Here is a 23,774-nt window from a genome sequence, read left to right as displayed (position 1 = left end):
TTGACCTGCCGAGAACTAGCTAGATAAGATATGGTATAAATTTGCACGTTCCATCCCATTAATACAGCTTGACCTGCCGAGAACTAGCTAGATAAGATATGGTATAAATTTGCTTGCACGTTCCATCCCATTAATACAGCTTGACCTGCCGAGAACTAGCTAGATAAGATATTGTATAAATTTGCACGTTCCATCCCATTAATACAGCTTGACCTGCCGAGAACTAGCTAGATAAGATATGGTATAAATTTGCACGTTCCATCCCATTAATACAGCTTGACCTGCCGAGAACTAGCTAGATAAGATATGGTATAAATTTGCACGTTCCATCCCATTAATACAGCTTGACCTGCCCAGAACTAGCTAGATAAGCTTAAACACACGTTGTTATATATGTATGTATGTATGTATATTACTGCTTGTTGGAAAGATCCTTACATATGGAAGAACGAACTAATTTATTTAAGATCATAAAAACACACAGAATCAAAGAATGGAAATGCACATATCAAATCAAACTTGTTTTCAAAATAGATCATTTATGGGCGGCGGTTCGTTTTGGCGGTTTTGTCCACCCAGACCTGCTTTTTTTCAGAAATATACCTTTTGTGAAAAATAAACATCTTTAGCACTTTAAATAAAATTCCCGTTATGCATTCAACCTGTTTTTGTTTTCGTTCAATCCATACTTGTTCGACTTCGCCTGTGTATATTTAACCAGGATGCCTCAGTGGTGCCCAGTTATAACTGTGGCATGATTTAAAAGGGTATTGCATGCTGGGTGTAACATATTACATAGTGTTACTGATACCACACCCCAGGGACATATCTACTTGTTAGGTGTATGTACTTAGATTGCATAAGCCGTCTGGTTCTTGCATAACCTGTCTAGTGCGGTGTGGTATATAAAGTTTGACTGCTATTCAGGGAGAGCCTGTCCGCCTGGTTAGCTCAATCGGTAGAATGTTGGACTGTGAATCGGACAACCCGGGTTTGATTCCTGGGCGGACCAGGTATCTTCTGTTGTAATTGGTTATGAAATCGTTTCTACGACCATTCGCACTGTACCACTGCCCCTGGCATGTACAGAAGTTGTCAGTTCCTTGCAGAGGTGAAGGCACCTAGTACTGGTTAACCGCCAGATAGTCTGCCCAGGATAGGTGTGCGGTGGTTGAACTGTCACTCTGGAACCCTTCAATGTGCTCACGCCGGGACCCTGAGTATAAACTACTAGTACCACCACCACCAGGGAGATCCTTTGAGCAGGGGGCTTTGAGCAGGGAGGGCGCTAGTATTTCCCTGTGTAATGATCCGGCTGGAAGCGTGACGCTGTTTGAATTATTAATAAAGTTATTTACACGGAGCGGGCGTTTGTTGAACTATACGACACTGGGTACTTCAATGCTACTATAATGAATATTGACCGAAACTATATAATCGATATTTATGTATTAATGTTTTTAAACACTTGATATGGCCAATTTTGCAATTTGTCCATGCCGAACATGCTTATCCGTGAACTTATTTTCAATCTAATTATTCCGTAATGTTCTTAAACAACTTAAATAAATTGGTTTACGTTTATTTTGAACATTTTGTGCTCTTTACCTATATGCCGTTTTATTTGCACATACGATTAACCCGTCCTTTTCATCGATTAATTCTTTCATTAGTTTAGCCTGAAGGAGTATATGGAAATATATACTTGAAAAGTATTGTCTTATGTATGCTAGCCATAATTCGAATACACTTGATACATTCACCCTACCATACCAAACAGTTTATCGAACCTTTTTTATCAACCCAGAACGTAATTATTTTTTATGACAAAAAGTATTGGCACGCCAAACAGCATTACTGAAAACATTCGTCAAAATATATATATAGTGTCTAAATCAAATATATATATATGGTTAGAAACCCGGTATCCAGACAAAATAAGTCCAAATTTTGATTAATTAGCGAGATATCTCGAAATAAATCGAGGTTTCTCTTTAATTTTCACTGACTTGGGACATATTTCTGTCTTCTTAAGTGCGTGCACAAACTCTGATTTCTCCACAACTCATTCGTTCGTTTTCCCTAAAATTGTGATAAATAATAATGATACCACAACCGTTTGGAAGTGTTATATCGAAGTGTATATTTTAGCGTTTGTATAAAAATGCCAGGTTATCGAAATCCGACCGTGCAGAGTGTCCATATCACTGTACAAATCAAGACAGTGCTACATTCCATTATGCTTCCGAAAACATTCTACACCGGGAAGTGAATTAATGTCATGAACATGACATGTTTATAATGTTTCATAAAGAGTGACATATATAATATGTGTTTGTGTTAGAAACCAATTCATTCAGAGCATATTTATGCATGGAAAATAATACATACATGTATTTGTACATGTATACATTGGAATTGTCCAAAAGATAAGTAATGAAAGTAGGAATGATTCGAACCATTTAAAAAAAGCCATTTGTTTTAAAGAAAACAACATTTTTTCCAACAAATCTTATAATTGCTTGATGCTTATAACGTTATACCACGCGTTGGTCAGTGCACTGAATAGCAACCTAAAATGTGTGAGCCTGCTTACTTGTTGACCATGCACTGTCTAATACGGGCTTGAAGACAAACGCGAATCGTTTATCTGTACATGCCCTCTAACGGTTTGTACGTGTATGCAAGGGACTACTTCTTTTTTGCCAGAGTGATAGGCATTAAAAAATTTGGGCACCACTGAACCGTGAAAATGAGAACCAGAAAAGCTCGTCATACATTGTTCATATAAAGCGCGTGCATGCCGGCAAGCAAATTGTACATGTTTAGGGCGGGGTTTGACCTCCGTTAACCAATGAAAATCAATACGGAAATACCTGAGGTACATGTACAATCCACCTTCGGCTCTTCTATAAAAGGAGTGGAGAACACCTATTATGAATACGCGTCTAAAGAGTACTTCTTTTGACCGGAAATTATATTTCATAACTCTGCAATAATAATACAAAACGAACAGGGTTTGTCATAACAATTGTGTTTTTTACCCAACATCTTAAAAAATAGCGTTTAAACTGGATATCTAAATAATTAAGTTAAATGTATTTATGCGCATTTTACGACAGCTGATGTAAACAATGATTTGCATATAGGCACTTGCAGGTGCGCGTGACGTCTTCCTTCAAGGTGTCTTCATATTATATTGAAACTTCCATCATGATGCAATAACACGGATTTAACGTTACTTTCACGGTGAGTTGTACTAAGAATTATACTTGTTATTGTAAATTCAATCGTTCATACGTTGCTGTTTGGACACCATAATGACATAACGTTGGTTTTACGGATAATGAACAAGCTAAGTTGATGCAATCGGTATCCAGATATGACCTTCAGGTCATAATTTATGACTCTTCACTATACATGCCAAACTAACTGTTAAATGTGTACTTCGTTTATTCTATTGTAAAATTAAAGTATTGAATAAAAATGTTAAAACTTAAGTAGTGAAAACTAAATCTAAAAAATCATTTCCTTTTTCATTAAAAATCATTGTGCATGTTTATGGTAAACCTGAGAAGAAAAGTGAGCCTGATGTTGGGCTCAGACTCGCAGGAACACTAGCACGGCGCTCTTGCCAACTGAGTTAAATGGGCAGCTGGTTTCAACTCACACAGACAAGACTCGTCCGCCCATTAAAGGGGCTGTCTCACAGATGATAAGATAGCGAAAAAAATGAAAATTGTCGAAAAATATCATAAATTTGGCATCAATGTGTACAATGCATTGAAACTTACTGAAGTATCACATAGTTTACAATTTATTTAAGTTCAGGAGTTATTTCATATTTTTCCATTAAAAAAGATTACCAGGTAAAATTCACTCCTTATCCGTGATTAGCTAGTCGGTGTCCTGAGATTCGTTACGGAAAAAAACTTTTTTTGGTGCTTATAGATCTGTGACACAGTCCCTTTAACCATTTAGGCCGACATGTATGCACTTTTGCTCTTTTACTGCTGCCACGATTGTGGATAACCTGAGTGTAAATATGCCCAGTGAGGTGATTAAACACAACACTGCAGCCGGAACTCTATATAGCTACTCAGAGCTAATTGGCCGCTGGTCCTAACCCAAACACACTTCAACCCAGTTTAAAAATTAAAAGTGTTTATTGAATAAAAAATGTTGTCATGGCAGAGTGGGGCAGATGACTCGCGAATACTTTAAGCGATAAAGATGTATGAATGAAATTACAGAAAAAAAACACTTCAGCACAAATAATGAAATCAAATGTTTAGTAATTCATAATTTGTTTTAGAGGGGAGGGTTCGGGAGGGGTTTCCCCTCCCGACAACCATCAAATTTGGCATGTTTGACCTGGTTTCAACAAGCATTATAATGTGAGTATTATAGATTATGAACCAAGGGGAGGTTTCAGCATAAAAGGCAGTCTTTATTTTTGGCAGAATTACATGATAACACATGATAACACTAGAGCTACAGTGTCTTACTGGTGATTTTTATTTACAAAGTTTTCAGAATGATATCTTTAGGCTAGATGAAATGTATTGATATGTCGTGCTTAAACTGGCACATATTTCCGCACAGAATTTCTTTAAGCTAACCTCTTTTCAAATTATTCAGCTGTAGGCATGTTTAAGCATGCAAGACCATTTTTGACAAACTCTTTCCTACAAAGTAAAAAATGACAGTTAAGTTATTAATTATGGAAATGGGTTGGGTTTCCCCTCCCGACAAGCAATGTTAATAAAACCTTTTTTCTCCTGCATATAATCAGAAAATGCGGGGTCATCAGTTCAGCACAAAAAAGTGGCGGTTTTTGCAATATTTTTCAGAAGTTTTTAACATGCTTGTAGGTGTGCAATTTACTCTTCCTAACAGCTGTTTTGACTTGAGATAGAATATGGTAGAGAAATATTTTCTTCTCCATTTGTTCTTAAAACACAGTCTATATGAATTACTAAAAAAGCAATATTGTTCATGTAAAATTAACAAGATATTTACAATGCCAGCTCTAATATAGTAAAGCATAGGCATAGCACAATTCAAAACATTTTTTTTACCGGTATATATGCTTTGTGGTGATTTATAGACATTTATAAACAATAAAACACAATCTTTCACTGTTTCAAACATATTGATATATTTTTTAATGCTTGAAATTAAAGCCAGCTCTCAAATAGATATTGAATCCCATCAATTTAAACTGGTATGCCAGAAATGTGTTGATTGAGTATGTTGTATAGGCTATAAGGGTGTCAATGATTGTATGTTTGAGTAGGTAATGTGCGAATATTTATTTTCCTTTCTTATTATTTTAAACAGACCCGGGAGGAAACGATGATGAACCAGCCAGACAGCCCGCCCGCAACCCGGCCGAGCTTTACTTGGTGTATGCCAACATGCCGACAAGCTAAAATTTGTTAGCACTTCAAGATCTTATAATGGAAAATTGTATCGAAACTGAAGTATGAAGTGAGTAAGTTTGGTCATATAAGACCATTGATACTGTTTGTTCCATTCCTAATGAATTTCTTTCATGTTGTTTGTCAATCATTTCTGGTGCGGCTTTGATAATTATAAATAATATTATTTTCTAATGAAACTGCTGACTTTAATTAGTCTTTGGTCTGTATTGTGCATCTATTCGCACATTTTGTTTGCTCTATTAAGCAAACATTACATTAATTGCAAATTCTATCAGCCATTAATCAAAACTTACTACACATTTGATGCAGCATGATGTTTTCTTCATGCACCAGTCAATTGTTACCACGCCCCCCCCCAGGTCTGGAGAATAGCCGGGACTTTGACTTTTGTTCCAGACAACCCCGGGTAAAATCCCGGCCTGCGGGGACAAACTGCTGGTAAAACCCCGGCCAAATGGCCCCACACCCCAGACATTCTATATAAGGCCCAATCTCCGCGGTCACCTGGCCCTGCGGCGCCACCTGGATAGTAAAAACACGGCCCTTTTCCCCGGTATACCCCCAGACCTGAGGGGGCGTGGTTACAATTGACTGGTGCAATAGTGTGCATATGATTTTCAGCTTATGGACAAGAAAACACATACATTTAAAAACTTGCCATTTCTCAAGGCAAAAGAAATAAAAAGTGACCCGCTTTCATAAAGATTAGAGCCTTTTCCCTTCATGCATTTAAAAAAACAACCTTAATATATTAGAAATGTCTTAAAAACCCTAATTTATTGCTTATTTCAATAGCCAGCCTGGTTGCTGTAGCCACAGAGGAATTTTCAAGGACAAGAACCAGTGGCAGTGCTGGTCAAAATGTGGTCTCTTTCTTTGTATATCATGATCTGCTAATATGGAGATTTGATGAGGGTTTCCTGGGTGGGGAGGTCCTTGAAGTGACATCTGGGACCCCAGTTGGACTGGGGACTGCATATAAACAGGTGTTGGTGAATAGATGTACTGCTGCTGGTGCTGTTGAGGTGTAAATTGGGCACTCCTGGTATTGACTGGAGTAGTATTTATACTGCTGTTAGATGCTGTCTCCATTGAGGTATTTATATGTGCATGAGCACTAGCACTAGCAGTGGACATTTCTACAAATGTTTCAGAGTTGCAATGATTATCTACCCAGCTTTTACATCTACTGTCAATGCTACCAATGTCAGACCCAGAGGAATGTCTTGATTTTTTGTCAATTGACTTTTCACCAGGGGAGATAACTTTTCTTTTCTGGCTTCGATTTCTCCTTGTTTGTCTGTCTGAATGTTCAGAGTCTAAGCCTGGGTGTTGTTTTGAGTGGGATTTAATGCCTTTACCCATTAGAAAAGTTTGCTGCTTCACGTTTGCATCGGGAAGAGGGTTAAGTTGAGGTTTTTACATGTTTTGAAGTGCGAGGGAAAAATACAGGTTGTTGACACCGGAAGCGGAAGTTGAATCAAGATCCCTATTTTAAAGAAATAATGCCACCTTTCATTAATTCATTAATTCATTCATATATATTCATTCATTTATTCAGTTTATACATTTAAAAACTTGCCATTTCTCAAGGCAAAAGAAATAAAAAGTGACCCGCTTTCATAAAGATTAGAGCCTTTTCCCTTCATGCATTTAAAAAAACAACCTTAATATATTAGAAATGTCTTAAAAACCCTAATTTATTGCTTATTTCAATAGCCAGCCTGGTTGCTGTAGCCACAGAGGAATTTTCAAGGACAAGAACCAGTGGCAGTGCTGGTCAAAATGTGGTCTCTTGTGGTTTTCCATACCGGTTCTTGGCAAGGATTACCGAGAAAGGAATACCGTCTCCAAGTAAGAAGAATTTCTAAGCATGTCTGGTTTTAATGCTTTCAAAATGCATCTGGGTACTCAATAAGATGAGATTAACCTTTGAGTTGTTAATTAATAACCGATTGCAAAATGTCCAAAAGACTATATATTTCATAAAATTGTCCTGAAATTCCTTGAATTCATGAACTTTTCTGCATATTTATTAAATTTATGATTTATAAAAGATTGTGTATGCCTCAAATGAGTGTTTACAGGCCTTTTTCAAACTTTAACAGTAGTGGCAGATAGTTTTAATGTGTAAAACATTGCTTTTGTGTCTTGCTTGTAGATGATGATGTGCCAATAAGCTCCAGTTAGCTGCGGCTTTTCCCCCCGGCGGTAGTCCTGCAATCTGATTCCAGGAGATGCAGCTCTGAATCCAATATTTCAGAAGAATGAAGCTGTTAGTCATTTCTGTAGTACTTGTTTATGTGTAAATGATTCCAAAGAGTGAGATTTATAGCAAATCAGGTGTAAATAAGCAACTTATAGACAATGGTGAAGTGCTGTACTCTGAATTAATAATGCCAAATCTAGCCTTCAAAACAGATACTTAAAGTGATTTTTTTTAAATGGGCATAATAATGCCATCTCTGCATTTTCTGCATCATGTAGCCATCTCATACATGAAAACACTAGCAGTTGTCATGAATCTTTCAGTTTTGGTGTTTTTTTTTGCCATTTCCTTTGTTGCGCCATTTGTCCCAGAAGCATACAATTTGGCATATAGTGGTGTTTAGACTGTCTATAAACACATTATCACTAAATTTCTTTTGTTAAACTGAACAGTTCTGTTACCTTTGTATACGAGTATAAGTGGACCAGAAAAGCAAAATTTTGACAAGTTGAAGCTTTTCAGTTTGGCTCTTTGTCTTTTTTTTATATAAAACACTAAGCCGATGAAGTGGAAAAACCTTATTTTGCTTAAAAAAAATCTTAAAAGAGTAGGCAGGCCATTTTGGTCTGTTCTATAGACACTATTGAAATCTACAAGGAAAACTTTACTTGGTCAAATTATTCCAATGCATAACGAAATAATGGCTCTTCAAAGGTTTGCGGCTTATCATTTGAGGGAAATGGCTGTTTCTGCTTTTTTATGAAAATACCACAGGTGCTAATACTTGTCTCATTCATATAGTGTTTAATATCATTGTTAAACTTTCAGTATGTGTTGCATATAGCCTGCATATAGCCTGAAGTTGAACTATAGGAGTTTTGAAGTTTGTTTCTGAAAAAAAATGTTGCTTCAATAGGCTCAAGACCTCAGTTATCTGCCCCCTCGTTGACCAAGATCCGGATGTGAATACAGAAAAAGAGTGCTTGTGTTCAAGTATCAATATTTTATTAAAGTTAAATGAAACAGAAGAAACAGGTGGCATAGAGCTTAACATAATTTGACACTGTATTGCAAAAACTGATAGTTTTCAGTGTATAAATTGGAAAAATCATTGGCTGTGGAACTATGAAAATTGCTTACATGTATTAAAATGTATTGTGAATCTGGTTACAACCGGTGTTTGCCTTATTTCTAAACGACATTTCAAAAAAAATGACAGCTAATGTAAACAAACAATAATTACAGAATGAATTGATTAAACTTGAAAGTTGTGTTATCGTAAAAATCTTATATATGTATATAAATGTAACTGTGTTCGGTATAATAAAATAAATATTGCATGGCTTCTAGTGTGACAGTACATATTGTCAACATTCGGGTAAATACTGTACTGGATATTACTCAGAACAAAAACATCTAGAAGACTTTATATCAAAGCAATAGCACTGTTTTTGTCATAGTTAAGCGATAAAGTTTATATCCTATTTTTATCAGAAATTAAACAGCTTTTTATATATTTATTTTCTGACATGTGTGATACCTGTTTTTTTTTCCATTTATTGTGATATCTGATGTTAAAGCTGCACTCTCACAGATTAACGTTTTGACAACTTTTTTTAATTTTTTTTGTCTTTGAACGAACAAGTTTTTGCATAAATATCTGCAAACCAATGATAAAAGACTTTTGACAATAGATCAGATCGCAGCTTTTCATATTTCTGTCCCAAAAACGATGTTTTATGGATTTTTATTAGACCGTTAAAACCGTTAGTAACGGTTTAAGTCATAAAACTTTAAATTTGGAATGGAAATATGAACATCTGCGATCTGATCTTTTGTCAGCAGTCTTTCATCACTGGTAAGCAGATATTTACAAAAAAATCTAATTCCAAGACAAAGAATAAAAAAAAAGTTGTCAAAACAGTAAATCTGTGAGAGTGCAGCTTTAAGTAACAGCAAAACTTTTATGGCATTTTGATATTTTCCTTCATAATCAACTGTGTGCAGAAATGACAACCTCAAATTAGTGGATTTTTCTTTATTATATATCAATGCTTTAAAGGAAAACAATCAAAAGCAAAAAGTACTTGCTTTAGTTCATGTACAAACAGGAAAGTTATTAACAACTTCTAAACTTGACAAACATGCACATTACACTGCTTAATTAAGACCATGTAGTTACTTTCAATCCATTATTTTTCAATAGATTATCAGTTATTCTTAGTATAAGCCTTAAATATATTTTAGCAATAACTTATTCATTCACTTATGTTGCCCTCCACATTCAAATGATAAAACATTTTTGTTGAAAATTGTAAGGCTCACTTTTGTTTTCATTTTCAATTAAAAAAAATCCATGCATTTTTTCTGTTACTTTTTTATATATTTATTTTCTAATTACAGACTTATTCTACAATTATACTTACTATAAACAAAACACTTATGTGATGGAAATATATTGCAGATATTGAAATGTGCTTTAAAAAATATACTAGTGGCTAGTTTTTGAAAATGGAAGTAAACCCCTTAAATCTTTTGGTTTAAAAAAAAAATGAAGTTTTAATAAAAGTTGAGTAATGTGTTATGTTTAACCTCAATGGGATATTTAATGCATTCATATTTTTCCTTAACTATTATTTTATTTTTATTTTTTTCTGTGTAAACAATATAGTTTTTTTTCAAATGTGATAATGCTTTTGACATGTGGTATTAAAAATAATTGTTTTATTTACTGTTAATCAGGGATTATACTCATGCATTTGGTCAAAGGAATGATTTACTGATGTTGCAGTTAAATCGACATATTTTATGAAATGGATAGTGTTGAAGTTAAATCTTCAAATATGAGTATCGAATGTTATTGTTACAAGAATATAATAAATCACCTTAGTGCAATAACTCAATAACTGCATATAGATATAGAAGCAGATATTGAGTTCTAGCATTAAGGTGACCATATATACTCATCTTTTACCTTTTTTAGAAATGTCTTCAGTATCAGCTGAAAGCTCATGTTTTATCCTCATTATAATTATATGCTACCTAGTTCTTGTTTATAGTAATTAATAATTTGTCTACTGCAACAAAACTGTATGAATATCACATTACTCATTTACAATGGCCATGTGCATATTTATCTCATATTTAATAGCTTTAGTTTATAAATGTATGTAGATAGTGTATCTATGTAAATTAAGGACTCATAAATAAACTGTGAAATACTTACTGCTTGATTTATGGAAGGTGTGAAAGACCAATATTTATAAGGATTTACATCTAGTAATAGGAACGATTTCCTTCACACTACTTAGCCGATTTCTTTCACTATGGTCTTGATTACTAATCAAAATACTGAGAGATCATGCAAAGTATGTGGGTAGGAAGATGGCGAACAATAGAGATATGCCTGTATTATCATACTAGTATTCATTAAATCATGGACAAATAATGGTCTGTATCTTTTACTTCTTCAAAAAAAATGCTTTTCTGGTAACTGGTGTATTCAGTATTTTGACCCGATATCAAAATAATTATACAGCTGAAAAGCATTTTCAAAATAGCCTCTTCGTCCTTGCCATATGAATATTCATAAATTAAGGCTCTGTGCTTAACTTTAAAGAACATGTACTGAATTTTTTTTCGACTTGTCTATATAAAACAGTTAGTTGTTCTTGATGGCCAGAGAGGCCAAATATGCCGGCCGCGATGTATTGTAGAACACGTGTTTCATAAAAAGAACTACGATTCCGGCAATAACACTTCAAGCCCGTAGAGGCAGCGCCTTAGTTCATATTAGAATGATTAAGTCTTCTGTGGATGGGAACTTATGGTCGGCAAGAATACCAAAGTGCGTTTTACCAATGCCATTTGAAGATTTTCCATGCAATATTTTCATAGCTTACATAATATTTATTTTGCCATTACGAGCTCACTTTCATACAAACAAATACACACACACAGTAACATGCCATGTGACAAATGAAACTATATAAAATTAGTAATGTTTAATTCCTTAAACACAAAAACCGGACAAACTTATTGGCGAGAATCAACTAATACTATCTTAACATGTAAATGTTTTTTATATAATGGTATACTGGCAATGAGTCAGGTGGTCACTGTGTTACGTATTATATGAATGCATTTTATGACTACAGAGCGTTTCAAAACTGTGATTATTGTTTTTCAGAAATTATCACTGACGACACTATACGTCACAATTCTGTATAAAATAGTTCTGTGGGACTATATTTTCCAGTGATAACAGATATAGCGAATATGTCAAACGTGGACAATATTACCGCTGATGCAGCTGATGGTGGAAACTACGAGAGTGATCATATTTCGCCATCTCTTTTCTTGTTTGCCAAGTACATCACCATATACCTCCAACCCGTCATATTTACCGCGGGGCTTCTTGGCAATTTCTTATCCTTCTGTGTGTTCCTGTCAAAAGGAATGAGGAAAATCTCGTCAAACTTATACCTTGCTGGTAAGTCTGCTGTTCTTATTTCTTAAAGCTGCACTCTCACAGATATACCATTTTTACAACTTTTTTTTATTTTTTGTCTTGGAAAGAACAAATTTTTGCGCAAATATTTGCAAACCAATGATATAGATTGCTGAAAAAAGATCAGATCGCAGATTTTCATATTTCCGTTCGAAAATTAATGTTTTATGGCTAACGGTTTAAGAAAAATGCATAAAAAATCAATTTTTGAACTGCGATCTAATTTTTGTCAGCAGTCTTATATAGCTGGTTTACATGGACTTTCGCAAAAAATGGCTCTTTCCAAGGCAAAAAATAAAAAATAGTTGTCGAAACGTTCAATCTGTGAGAATGCAGCTTTAAGGGTTTATTTATTTTAAATTGGCAAGTAGTATATTGCCATTTGCAAATAGCATTACTAGTGATATGGTGAAGACACGTTTATGCATAACATCTACAAAGGCTTTGAGCCGACCTTAAGGATAGGAAATGTAACATAACCAAGGTGACATGCATATAGCGACCGGCCTCCCTTTAATCTCGGCGTTAAAGTACAGGGCATTAATTAGGCTTTAAAATTATATTCTATTTCAATATTAAGATACATTTCCCGTTTTAGGCTTAAATTCATACTTGGGGTACCATAGGAGTATAGCCTGAATTAATCAGTGATTTTATTTTAATAAGCTCAGTTCTTTCTCCATCTGTTAGTATCTCAGTTTTATATATACATGTAGGCATCTCACAAAACATCTGTTAAAGTCGTGCAAATCTAGAGTTAGTTTTGATCAAAGGTTCCAAAGATATGCTTTTAAGAAATTTAATTCTAAATTCTATGAAATACATTGTTGTATTAATATATCAACAAAGAAAAATAAATAACAATGAAAAGTAGAAGATATATTTTAAATAAAACAAAAACAATTTTCATAAAATAAATTGAAATATTGAAGCGCACTCTTCCTTATTAAAACCCTTCACGTCTCCTACTGAACTATTCGTCGTACAAAAGTATCATGTGCGTTCAGCTGTTTCATAACTTGCTAAATACTATCACATTTTGGGGATTTTTTTAAAGATATATTTATCTTTCGTTCTAATCTTTTTCTCTAGATTGTACATGTTTTTTTCTGTTTGTATCTATGTAAAGTGTGTAAGCTGATGAATAAAATATGTTTAAACTAAATACTATTAGGTACATAGCTCTGAAAAGGTACCTGTAAAATGACACATGACATATTCAGGGACACCAACAATGGACTTGTCCGAAAAGTTCACACCTCAGTGGTATGATCAAACTATACATGTGTAAATATGGCAAAACTAAAAGTACAAAAGTAAAGTAAAGTGTTTGTTTATTATAGTGTCACCCTTCTAAGTTAAGGGCCAGCCCGTTGGGCTTATGAGACACCAACATTCGTGAACATCTTTACCCCGATTCCTTATCCTAAATGCCAGGCGCCTGGCAGGAAGGCAATCGGTACCCCTCGATTTAACTAGCTGCTGGGTCGGCAACCGGCCATGTCAGAACAAGCCCCTTGTGAGACTCGAACCTTCGACCTCCCGCTCCGTAGGCGGACGCCTTAACCACAAGGCCACGGAGACGGTCTCATATTAAAGAATCTTACAGTGGACACAACTAACGGGTTAAAATTCGACTATACATGTGTAAATATAGCAAAACTAACGAAAATGAACAACAACAACCACCATGCGTGTGCGTCACCCAACACTAACAGTCACAGCCTTTTTTAAATGCATTTAATATTTTTTCTTTATGAATAACTGGCAGACTGTTGTGTTACAAAAAATGTTCCTCTGATGCTTTTGTACTTTTCATCACCATTCTTTTTGCTTTCTCGCTTTGCATGTGGAACGTTTTTATGCGAGACAAACACATATTGTACTATATTAATACAATTCAGCTGAAACTACATGGACATCAAGCTGTGAAAACATAATCATTTGTTTTGGTTTGTTCTTGTATGTACGATTTACATTCAGTACAGTCGATGCAAACATACATTCATGACTCTGCGTTCGTATAAGCTTTTTCACTGCAATTCTCTGTTCAATTATTTTTGCACTTTCATGTTCCCCAATATTAATTGAAAAAGGATATGAATGTTTTACATATATTGTTGGTTGTTTGTTATCTTGTGATTCTCTTGTTGGTTGTCTGTGTTTTGACTTGTTTGTCTCTTTTGGGTTAGTTGCCGTTTGTGTTGTCTTGTGCTTTTCTTGTTCGTTGTCATGTGTTTTTCTTGTTGGCTGTCTTGTGTGTCTTTTCTTGGTTATATGTGTGCTGTGTTTGGTTGCCTCTTGTTGGTTGATTTGTGTGTCCGTTGTTGGTTGTTTGTTGTTGTGCGTGTTTCTTATTGAATGTCTGTGTGATGCCTTATATTTCTTTTGTCCGTGGCATTTGAGGTGTCTGTTGTGATTACCGGTTTGGCATCGGCCACTGATCCTTTCATCATTTTAACATTAGTCAAGAAAACAGTGTGTGTATGGCTGCTGTTTTTGTCTCATGTAAACATGTAGTGTGCATTGCTTTAAATATTATTTTTTTCAGCACTCTCCGGGAGTAGTTTTGGTTTCAACGTGTTGCTTCTCTTCCAATGGCTTGAGATTGTTCACATCCCCATAATTCATATGCAGGGCTTTTGTCAGGCTATCGTCTATCTTGGCTATATATTCAGGTAAGACCAAAACAATACAATTATAACAGCTAAGTTTCGCAGGCACTGTTGTATCCATTAGCAGACTGGTTTTCGGTGAAACAGTTGAATAGTTGTTATAACCTTGATGCCGTTGTTGTCAATACCAATGGGGAGCAACACGTTTTGCCTTAGCTTAAATGCCATATGGATATTACGTACAAGTTTAAAAAAGCCCAAATCTTTGGCTTATATTACTGTTGAGTTATGCCCTTTTTCGATTAAAAAGCAACTGACGAGGGTCGGTATTACCACCCTGGAGCTTCCTTATTATATAATCCCTAAAATGTCTTACGTTTAAGTTTGTGGGAAAACTGACTTGAGAAACATTCCTGGTAAAATATGTTACCTTTTATTTTTCGGGTAAATATGTTTTTTAACATTTCATATACTTGCATTGTGTAACGAAGTTAACAAATGGATTAAGTGCGTTAAATAGTTTCCGCCAGAAACGGCCTGCTTTGACATGTTTTGGCGTACTTGTATGCAGATTTATTTTCTCACCAAAACGTCCCGGGTTTGATTCAAAGTGTGTAGTTGGTGGTCACCTCGCTGGACAAGTGAGTTCTCTCCGGACAGTCTGGTTTCCCTACTAACACAATACCATTTGCTCATGAAATATCGTTCAACGAGAGTTACTTAGCATTAGTTAACATTACCTTCTTTACAGACATTGCAATATACAAACAAGGTTAAACAAAACCGATATTGTAAATGAAAATTTAAGATTTCTTTTGTATTAAACGGCGATGTCAAAGTCGGCCATATATTTTACTTAGGGTCTTTTTATTAGCTGTGAGAGATAACTTAACTCATACCATCACATGCAACAGAATTCAAAACATCGTATGCATGTCCTTTGACATGGATAATGCAATTTTAGTTTTTACTGATTATAGGTTCATGTCATTGCTCTATCTAACAAACTGATGGAACGGGGTAGAAACGATAATCATTTTAGCGTGGACACTTTTCTTCAGTTATATGTGTACATGTTCATCGGGTTAATACAAGTTGGTACCCAAACCTTCTATTCTTATTTCGCTTGCTACGTTTTGGCATAACTCCATATCTTTTAACGTATGTTTCATGCAAATAAAATCAGTAAAAATCACAATTTCTCAAAATTTAAATCGTACATGGATGAATAGAATTGCGTACTCATCTCCAAGATTGTTCCAAGTAGCACTAAGAGCTGTGTCGGGCATTGAAATTTGCACTTGAACATTATTGCATTTCACCTTCGTCCGCTGATAACACGATTAACCTTAAGGTTATTGTGTAAAAGAATATTGATAATTTAAAAACTATGTTGCCATAACAAATGAAGTACAATATGATGTATGTTTAGACAATTACTAGATTCCATCTGCTGTTCAATTAAAATTTATATATTTATTTCTTTTTATTTTCAGTTTCCTGTCTGTTTGGCTGATTGTGTGTATAACAGTGGAAACTTACATCGTCACTTTCCATTTATCCAAGGCGGTCATTTACTGCACGGTCTTTCGTGCTAAAGTTGTGATTGGAATCCTGATTATGTTTTCTGTGATACTTTATAGCGGACAACTCTGGACAACAAGTGTAATGGAAGTATTCGAAAACTACACAATCTGTACTGAAGTTAACAAATACGCACAGCTTAACATAATCTATACGTTCTGGGATACGATAACCACAATGATTCTTCCGATTATAATCATTTCTGTTCTAAGTGTTGCTATTCTCTCAAAAATTTCCTTGGCACCCCCAAAGAATAATGGTAGTGACTATTTAATATTGCAACGTCAATCGAAGAAACAAAAATGCCTTGTTAGGATAACAAGAGTTCTCCTTGCCATTTCGCTCACATTTGTCATTTTAAGTGGTCCTTCCCACGCCAATAAACTGAGACACCTGATTCTTACTGAGCTGAACGGTGCTCAAAGACCATACACGTTATCAGACCGAGTTCTCCAACAGGTCTTTCAAATAATATCTTATCTTAGTTCATGCCTTAACATAGTTAACCTTTTGATTTGGTCACAAAATTTCCGTAAAGAGATCAGACGTCTATTGTGTTTGAAACCTGGACGCTCAGAGAAGAAATACCGAGTAATGGAAAATAGGAGTAGGACGAAGTGTAACAATGAACAGAAACATATGGAAAACGGTGCACAGAATGGACGTCAGACGATTGTTGACAAGTCAACAAACCCCACAATACAGATAACAGAGCTTTAACTTTATCATAAATGTAGAATGATTTAAGAAAACACATTTTGATCGTTCAAAGTAAATAATAAATTCCATTTGCTTTAATACATAAAAACACTCATCTGGGAGCACAAGTAAATGTTGCTGTACCCATACGCCGAGATACTGAAAAAGGTATACTAGGACAGCGTCATATACTTTATTGCCATAAGGTACACTAGGACAGCGTCATATACTTTATTGTCATAAACACCTATAAAAAAACAGCGTGCGTATTCAAAAGCGCATAAATTGGTCCGAACGATAGTTATATTACGGTTCATCTCCGCTTTTATTTTCACGTTCATGACGAAAAAACAAGTACACATTTACAATACTTTACAGTACTTGAACTGAGTGCAAAAAATACGTAAACTAAGCCAACAAAAAACGTATCAAATTGATTCATTTGTATGCATTACATCATTTTTTTAATGAATTTTAATATTTAGGTACATTCACTTTCTTCTAAGAACAACTAATCCAAAAACATCGTTCCTATGGCGTTGTTGATATTTTGTAGCGTAGTAATAAATAGTCCTAAGTATCTTTATTCATTTTATCAAAGCACGTCATGTTCTCCTCTCATCTTTAATCTGGTGCCTGATTACAGTATTTTAACACCCTACTTTTATTGCTATTTTAAGTATTCTGAAAATTATATTTAATTTATTTTACAGCCGCTTATTTCGTTAATGCCAAGGAAACTAGGATAAAGTTATGTATTGTTGATAGGAATCTAATATATCTTTAATATTTTAAATTGATCTACTGTCCGCACCTTCAAGAATATGCGAAATTGTAAATATATACAGGGAAGGCACAGTAAACACTATACATGTATAATATTCGGCCCTATATGTGTCAGTGTGACGCAAAAGTATATTTGCTCTGCCTTTACGCGTGTTTGTAATATAATTATGTTTGTCATCCAAATCGAAACAATAAAAAATAATAAAAACTGTATCATATTCAAGCATGTAACAATCCCTAGATGCAAGCAAGCAACTCTTGTATGTCAAAACACATCGTTGGTAACCACGGTACTTTATTCCATTATGCTTTATAAATACCGTTGGATAATTGACTGACACAACTTAATGAATATGCATGAAGCAGGACAGACATCTATACTTCCAATGAATTCGCATGTTACCCAGCTAGCACTCACACATCGGACCGATATCAAAAGCTATATCGGCCCGACATTGGATCCAAAGACGGGCCGACACATTTTTAAATAGGTTCGATATAGGCTGAGACCTCTGGCCGCTACTTAGCCGCTTCATAACCGACATAACGACGCTTTCTCATATGATAGTATTATTTTTATCATAATATAATGGGTGATCAGTGTGATTTCTAAATAAAAACACACCTTGAATTAACATCTTAGTTTCAATGTTGTAATGACTTTGATGTTGCAGTGTCAAAACAAGTTAAAACAAGAGATGTTTGTCAAACATTATGCCCCCCTGAGCGCCATGTTGTCAGGATTATATGGACAATTGAATGAAATATGCATGGACCGAAATGACAGCTGATTTGTTGCTGTTTTAAGATTATGACCATTAAAGTGTGAGGATAAAGTGTGTTATGACCGTCATGACCTTTGGCTCTATGAACTCAAAATCCAGAGTCATCAGCTGGTCACCAGAAACCTAAATGTCAAGTTTGAGGGCCATGGGTGCAGGCATTGTCAAGTTATCACAAGACAAGTTTTTTCGTTCAAGGTCACTGTGACCTTGACCTTTGACCGGATGACCCCTTAAATCATAAGGGGTCATCTACAAGTCAGATGCAACTCCAAGTTAAGTTTGAAGGCCATGGGTTCAGGCATTGTTGAGTTATCATTCGGACAACCTTTTACCATTCAAGATCACTGTGACCTTGACCTTTAACTCTATGAATCTACTGGTCAGGCTTAACATCCATGTCAAGTTTAATGATCATAGGTTCAGGCATTGTTGAGATATCAGTGGGGGAAGATTTGTTAACTTTTTGCGTTAAAGGTTACTGTGACATTGACCTTGGCCTGATGACCCCCAAAGTCGATAGGGGTCATCTACTGGGCAGGCCCAACCTTCATGTCAAGTTTGATGACCATAGGTCCAAGAATTGTCGAGTTTGCTTTCAAGGTCACTGTGACCTTGACCTTTGACCCCTAAAATCAATAGGGGTCATCTACTGGTCAGGCCCAACCTCCATGTCAAGTTTGAGGGCCATGGGTGCAGCCATTGTTGAGTTATCACTTGGATAATGTTATCATTTAAGGTCACTGTGACCTTGACCTTTGGCCCAATGAACCCTAAAATTAATAGGGACAATCTTCTGGCCGGGTTCAACCTACAAATCAAGTTTGAGGGTCATGGGTGCAGCCATTGTCAAGTTATCACTCGGATAACCTTTTACCATTCCAGGTCACTGTGACCTTGACCTTTGGCCCAATGACCCCTTAAATCAATAGGGACCATCTTCTGGCCAGGCCCAACCTCTAAGTCAAGTTTGAGGGCCATGGGTGCAGGCATTGTCGAGTTATCACCCGGACAACCTTTTACCATTCCAGGTCACTGTGACCTTTACCTTTGGCCAGATGACCCCCAAAAACCGTAGGGGTCATCTCCTGGTCAGGCCAATTCTCCAAGTCAAGTTTGAGGGCCATGGGTGCAGGCATTGTTGAGTTATCAATCGGACAACCTTTTACCATTCAAGGTCACTGTGACCTTGACCTTTGGCCCAATGATCCCCAAAAACAAAAGGGTTCATCTACTGGTCAGGCCCAACCTCCAAGTCAAGTTTGAGGGTCATGGGTGCAGGCATTGTCACGTTATCACTCGGACAACCTTTTACCATTCAAGGTCACTGTGACCTTGACCTTTGGTATGATGACCCCCAAAAACAATAGGGGTCATCTACTGGTCAGGCCCAACCTCCATGTCAAGATTGAGGGCCATGGGTGCAGGCGTTGTTGAGTTATCACTCGGACAAGCTTTAAAATTATTTTACTATTAAAGGTCACTGTGACCTTGACCTTTGACCCGATGACCCCCAATATCAATAGGGGTCATATACTGGTCATGCCCAACCGACCGACCGACCGACCGACCGACATACCGACATGCCTGTGCAAAGCAATATACCCCTCTTCTTCGAAGGGGGGCATAATAATACATCAATTGCCTGAGGTTAACATTAAATACTATATATTGAAAAGTTATTTTACAATGAAAATATATGGCTACACGGAATTGAATTAGTTTATTGTTTGTCTTTTGCCCCTGATCCCTTCATCTCTTTGCCATTAAACAAGAACACATGTATGTGTATGACAGTGGTTGTTGTCATATGTATTCGTGAAGTGCTCATTATGTTATAAATCTTTTTTCAGCTTTGTCCGGGAGTAGTTTTGGTTTCAACGTTGTGCTTTTCTTCCAATGGCTCGAGTTTGTTCACATCCCAATTATTCACATGCAGGGCTTTTGTCAGGCAATCGTCTATCACGGCTATATATTCAGGTAAAACCAAAAGCATTAAACCTTGTACGTATACAGCTCGTTTTCTAGACACCACATCATTCATTTTTGGACTGGTAATCTATGAAAATGTCGAACTATAGCCTTGTCGCCATGTTGGCGTGTTGTCGGGACATAAAACTGTCACCTTCACCTTAAAGGCAACAGGGACAATATTCAGGGATAATACTCAAGTTTAGTAACGGTCATAAATCTCGCGTCTTACGTTTATGTTTGCGGAAGCATACTTCAATTTCTCACCCCCTCGTCTTCTACATTCCTAGTTAAGTATGTAAGCGCTTTATTACTTTGTTATATTAACAAAAACACTAAGTGTGGTAAACGATTTCTCTCAAAAGTGGTCTGCGTACATAGTCTGCGAAACAATGTTTCTCGCCAAGTCTTCTTGGGTTTTGTTTCCCGGTCTAGGTGTATCTGAGTTTGGTTGGTGATCACATAGCTGGGCGAGTGGGTTCTCTCCAAGTTCCCGTCACAAAACAAGAACACACGCTTGCGCAGTGTCATTCAAATGAGCGTGACTCAGTCACAGATTATTTCAGATTTTGTTTGTAAAATAAAAACTTAAACTAAAACAGCTTTTGAAAGGAAATTTTTCAGAAATATTTCCAGTCGTATGTCCATGTTTCTGCGGCGTTTTTCAAACGTAAGTGTCCCGTTTGGCATAATTATATTGATAGTGTTTTTATATTGTATCTGGAACGAAAACTGAAATCATAACATCAAAGAGAAATTAATAAAAATTATCAAATACTAGTTCTATGACATACATAATGCAAATTCTTTTCTTTTTAGACACAAAAGATATGGTATTGAGCTCTACAGAACATTTCGAACAATTTTAACCGTATATAAAACGTATGACTACAGCGTTTTCAGTTGTAAATGACCTTTATTGGTAATGGTTTTATGACGAAATGCCATCTCTATTCATTTGAGTTTATCCAAAAAATTTGCGGAACGTACTCACTGAAAATGCGTATGGGCATAAGGTGGACAACTTCCATTCACTTCAACAAGCATAATGTTTAATGCGTAGCAGTTTGTGTCGGGTTCTTGTAAACCCGTCAAAACATATCTAGATCGCGGGTTTGTGGATACCCGTCCAACGGATGTAACTTATAATTAGGGTGAACAAATCGATACCCGATATCAGTTTCTACTGCACAAAGAGGGTGTCATTTACGGTAAAATTCATTGCATATTTTTCCTCGATAAAAGTTTCTTAATTTCTAGATTAATATTCTGCCCAGACCTTCAATGATACGTGGTGCTACTGTAAATGCAGACAAGGCAGGCACGTTCGATGCTATACACGTATACTCTTTGGTTGTGTTGTGATGTCTTATTAGTTGGAACCAGGAGGCAGCCGACTATATTTCATATTGTCCAAAATAAAGTTTAAACTTAGGAACCAGTTCATATCTTGCAGAATAATGCTTTTTGTATGTTAAGTAAAGTATGCCCACAAAAACAAATACAATGTTTGCAGTATTATTAGCAATTATATCTTTCTTACATATGTAAACTGAAAATGTTTGAAGCAAATTACAACTCTTTTGGTGATCTATATGCATGTTATCTCTTCTCCTTTTATCGCGCTGACTTGATGGTATGGATCAATATTTTTTCTTGTTTATATCAGTGTTAATCCAAAAAAAGTGTTCCTTGTACATTCGTTTTGTGATATGTTTGTATAACAAATCGAAATAAAGTTTTAAATAAAGGTATGATCTTAAAACATTGAACAATCCCTAGATGCATTTGCATGTATAAAGGTGTGACCATGAAACACGGAAATATTACTGTATGCAAAAACATGCATACACGTGTGATCTGGACACATTGAACAATTGCTGTATGCAACATGAATCACGGAACAATGCAAATGTATGCAAATACATGTAAACGCATTTTATCTTTAATCATGGAAACAATGTATGCAAATACATAAAAAAAACGTTTGATATGGACACACAGTACAAACCCTGTATTAAAACATGTGAAAACGATTGATCTCGGAATATGGAACTATCCTTCTATGCAAATACATGCATTAACATATGTTCCTAAAAGTGTTAAACATTGAATATACCCTGTGTACAAATACATGCATCAACATATGTTCCTGAAAGTGTTAAACATTGAATATACCCTGTGTACAAATACATGCATCAACATATGTTCCTGAAAGTGTTAAACATTGAATATACCCTGTGTACAAATACATGCATTAACATATGTTCCTGAAAGAGTTAAACATTGAATATACCCTGTGTACAAATACATGCATTAACATATGTTCCTGAAAGAGTTAAACATTGAATATACCCTGTGTACAAATACATGCATTAACATATGTTCCTGAAAGTGTTAAACATTGAATATACCCTGTGTACAAATACATGCATTAACATATGTTCCTGAAAGTGTTAAACATTGAATATACCCTGTGTACAAATACATGCATCAACATATGTTCCTGAAAGTGTTAAACATTGAATATACCCTGTGTACAAATACATGCATCAACATATGTTCCTGAAAGTGTTAAACATTGAATATACCCTGTGTACAAATACATGCATTAACATATGTTCCTGAAAGTGTTAAACATTGAATATACCCTGTGTACAAATACATGCATCGACATATGTTCCTGAAAGTGTTAAACATTGAATATACCCTGTGTACAAATACATGCATCAACATATGTTCCTGAAAGAGTTAAACATTGAATATACCCTGTGTACATATACTTGCATCAACGAATGATCTTGAGATGTGGAACAATCTTTTGGTGCAAATAAAATCAACATGCATTAACGTATGATTTTGAAACAACATTTATCTTGAGACAAAAACAACTTGAATAGGCGTATGATCTGGAGACTTGTAACAATCCCTTAATGCAGATACATACATAAACGAATGATCTTGAGATATGGAACAATCCCTTTGAGCCAAATACATGCATGAACGTATGATCTCTAGAAATGAAATCATTCCTTTTTGCAAATACATACGAGGAAAAGGGTTAGAAACTGAACAAAATGTTCAATAAAATACGGAAACCCCTAAAAGAAATTCACAATTTTCAAATAAATTTATTTTTGATAAAACATATGAATAGCACTATTTTTCGTA

The 23,774-nt window shown here is 35.6% G+C and overlaps 1 protein-coding gene across 1 annotated transcript; it reads left to right on the top strand.

The window, feature by feature from the left end:
- Nucleotides 1-11,934: 11,934 nt before the first annotated feature.
- Nucleotides 11,935-17,085, top strand: LOC128220032 (somatostatin receptor type 4-like). Its single transcript, XM_052928279.1, has 3 exons — nucleotides 11,935-12,148; nucleotides 14,718-14,844; nucleotides 16,278-17,085. Exons 1-3 carry the CDS (start codon nucleotides 11,935-11,937, stop codon nucleotides 17,083-17,085), a joined length of 1,149 nt encoding a protein of 382 aa, XP_052784239.1.
- Nucleotides 17,086-23,774: the final 6,689 nt, after the last annotated feature.

Source organism: Mya arenaria, chromosome 15, assembly GCF_026914265.1.
Source record: "Mya arenaria isolate MELC-2E11 chromosome 15, ASM2691426v1".
Lineage (NCBI taxonomy): Eukaryota > Metazoa > Mollusca > Bivalvia > Myida > Myidae > Mya > Mya arenaria.
This window is presented reverse-complemented; position numbering and strand designations above follow the sequence as displayed.

Coding starts and splice junctions, on each gene's coding strand:
- LOC128220032 (XM_052928279.1), top strand. CDS start 11,935: ATGTCAAACGTGGACAATATTACCGCTGATGCAGCTGATGGTGGAAAC. Junction 12,149..14,717: donor GTCAAACTTATACCTTGCTG/GTAAGTCTGCTG, acceptor TATTTTTTTCAG/CACTCTCCGGGAGTAGTTTT. Junction 14,845..16,277: donor TATCTTGGCTATATATTCAG/GTAAGACCAAAA, acceptor TTTTATTTTCAG/TTTCCTGTCTGTTTGGCTGA.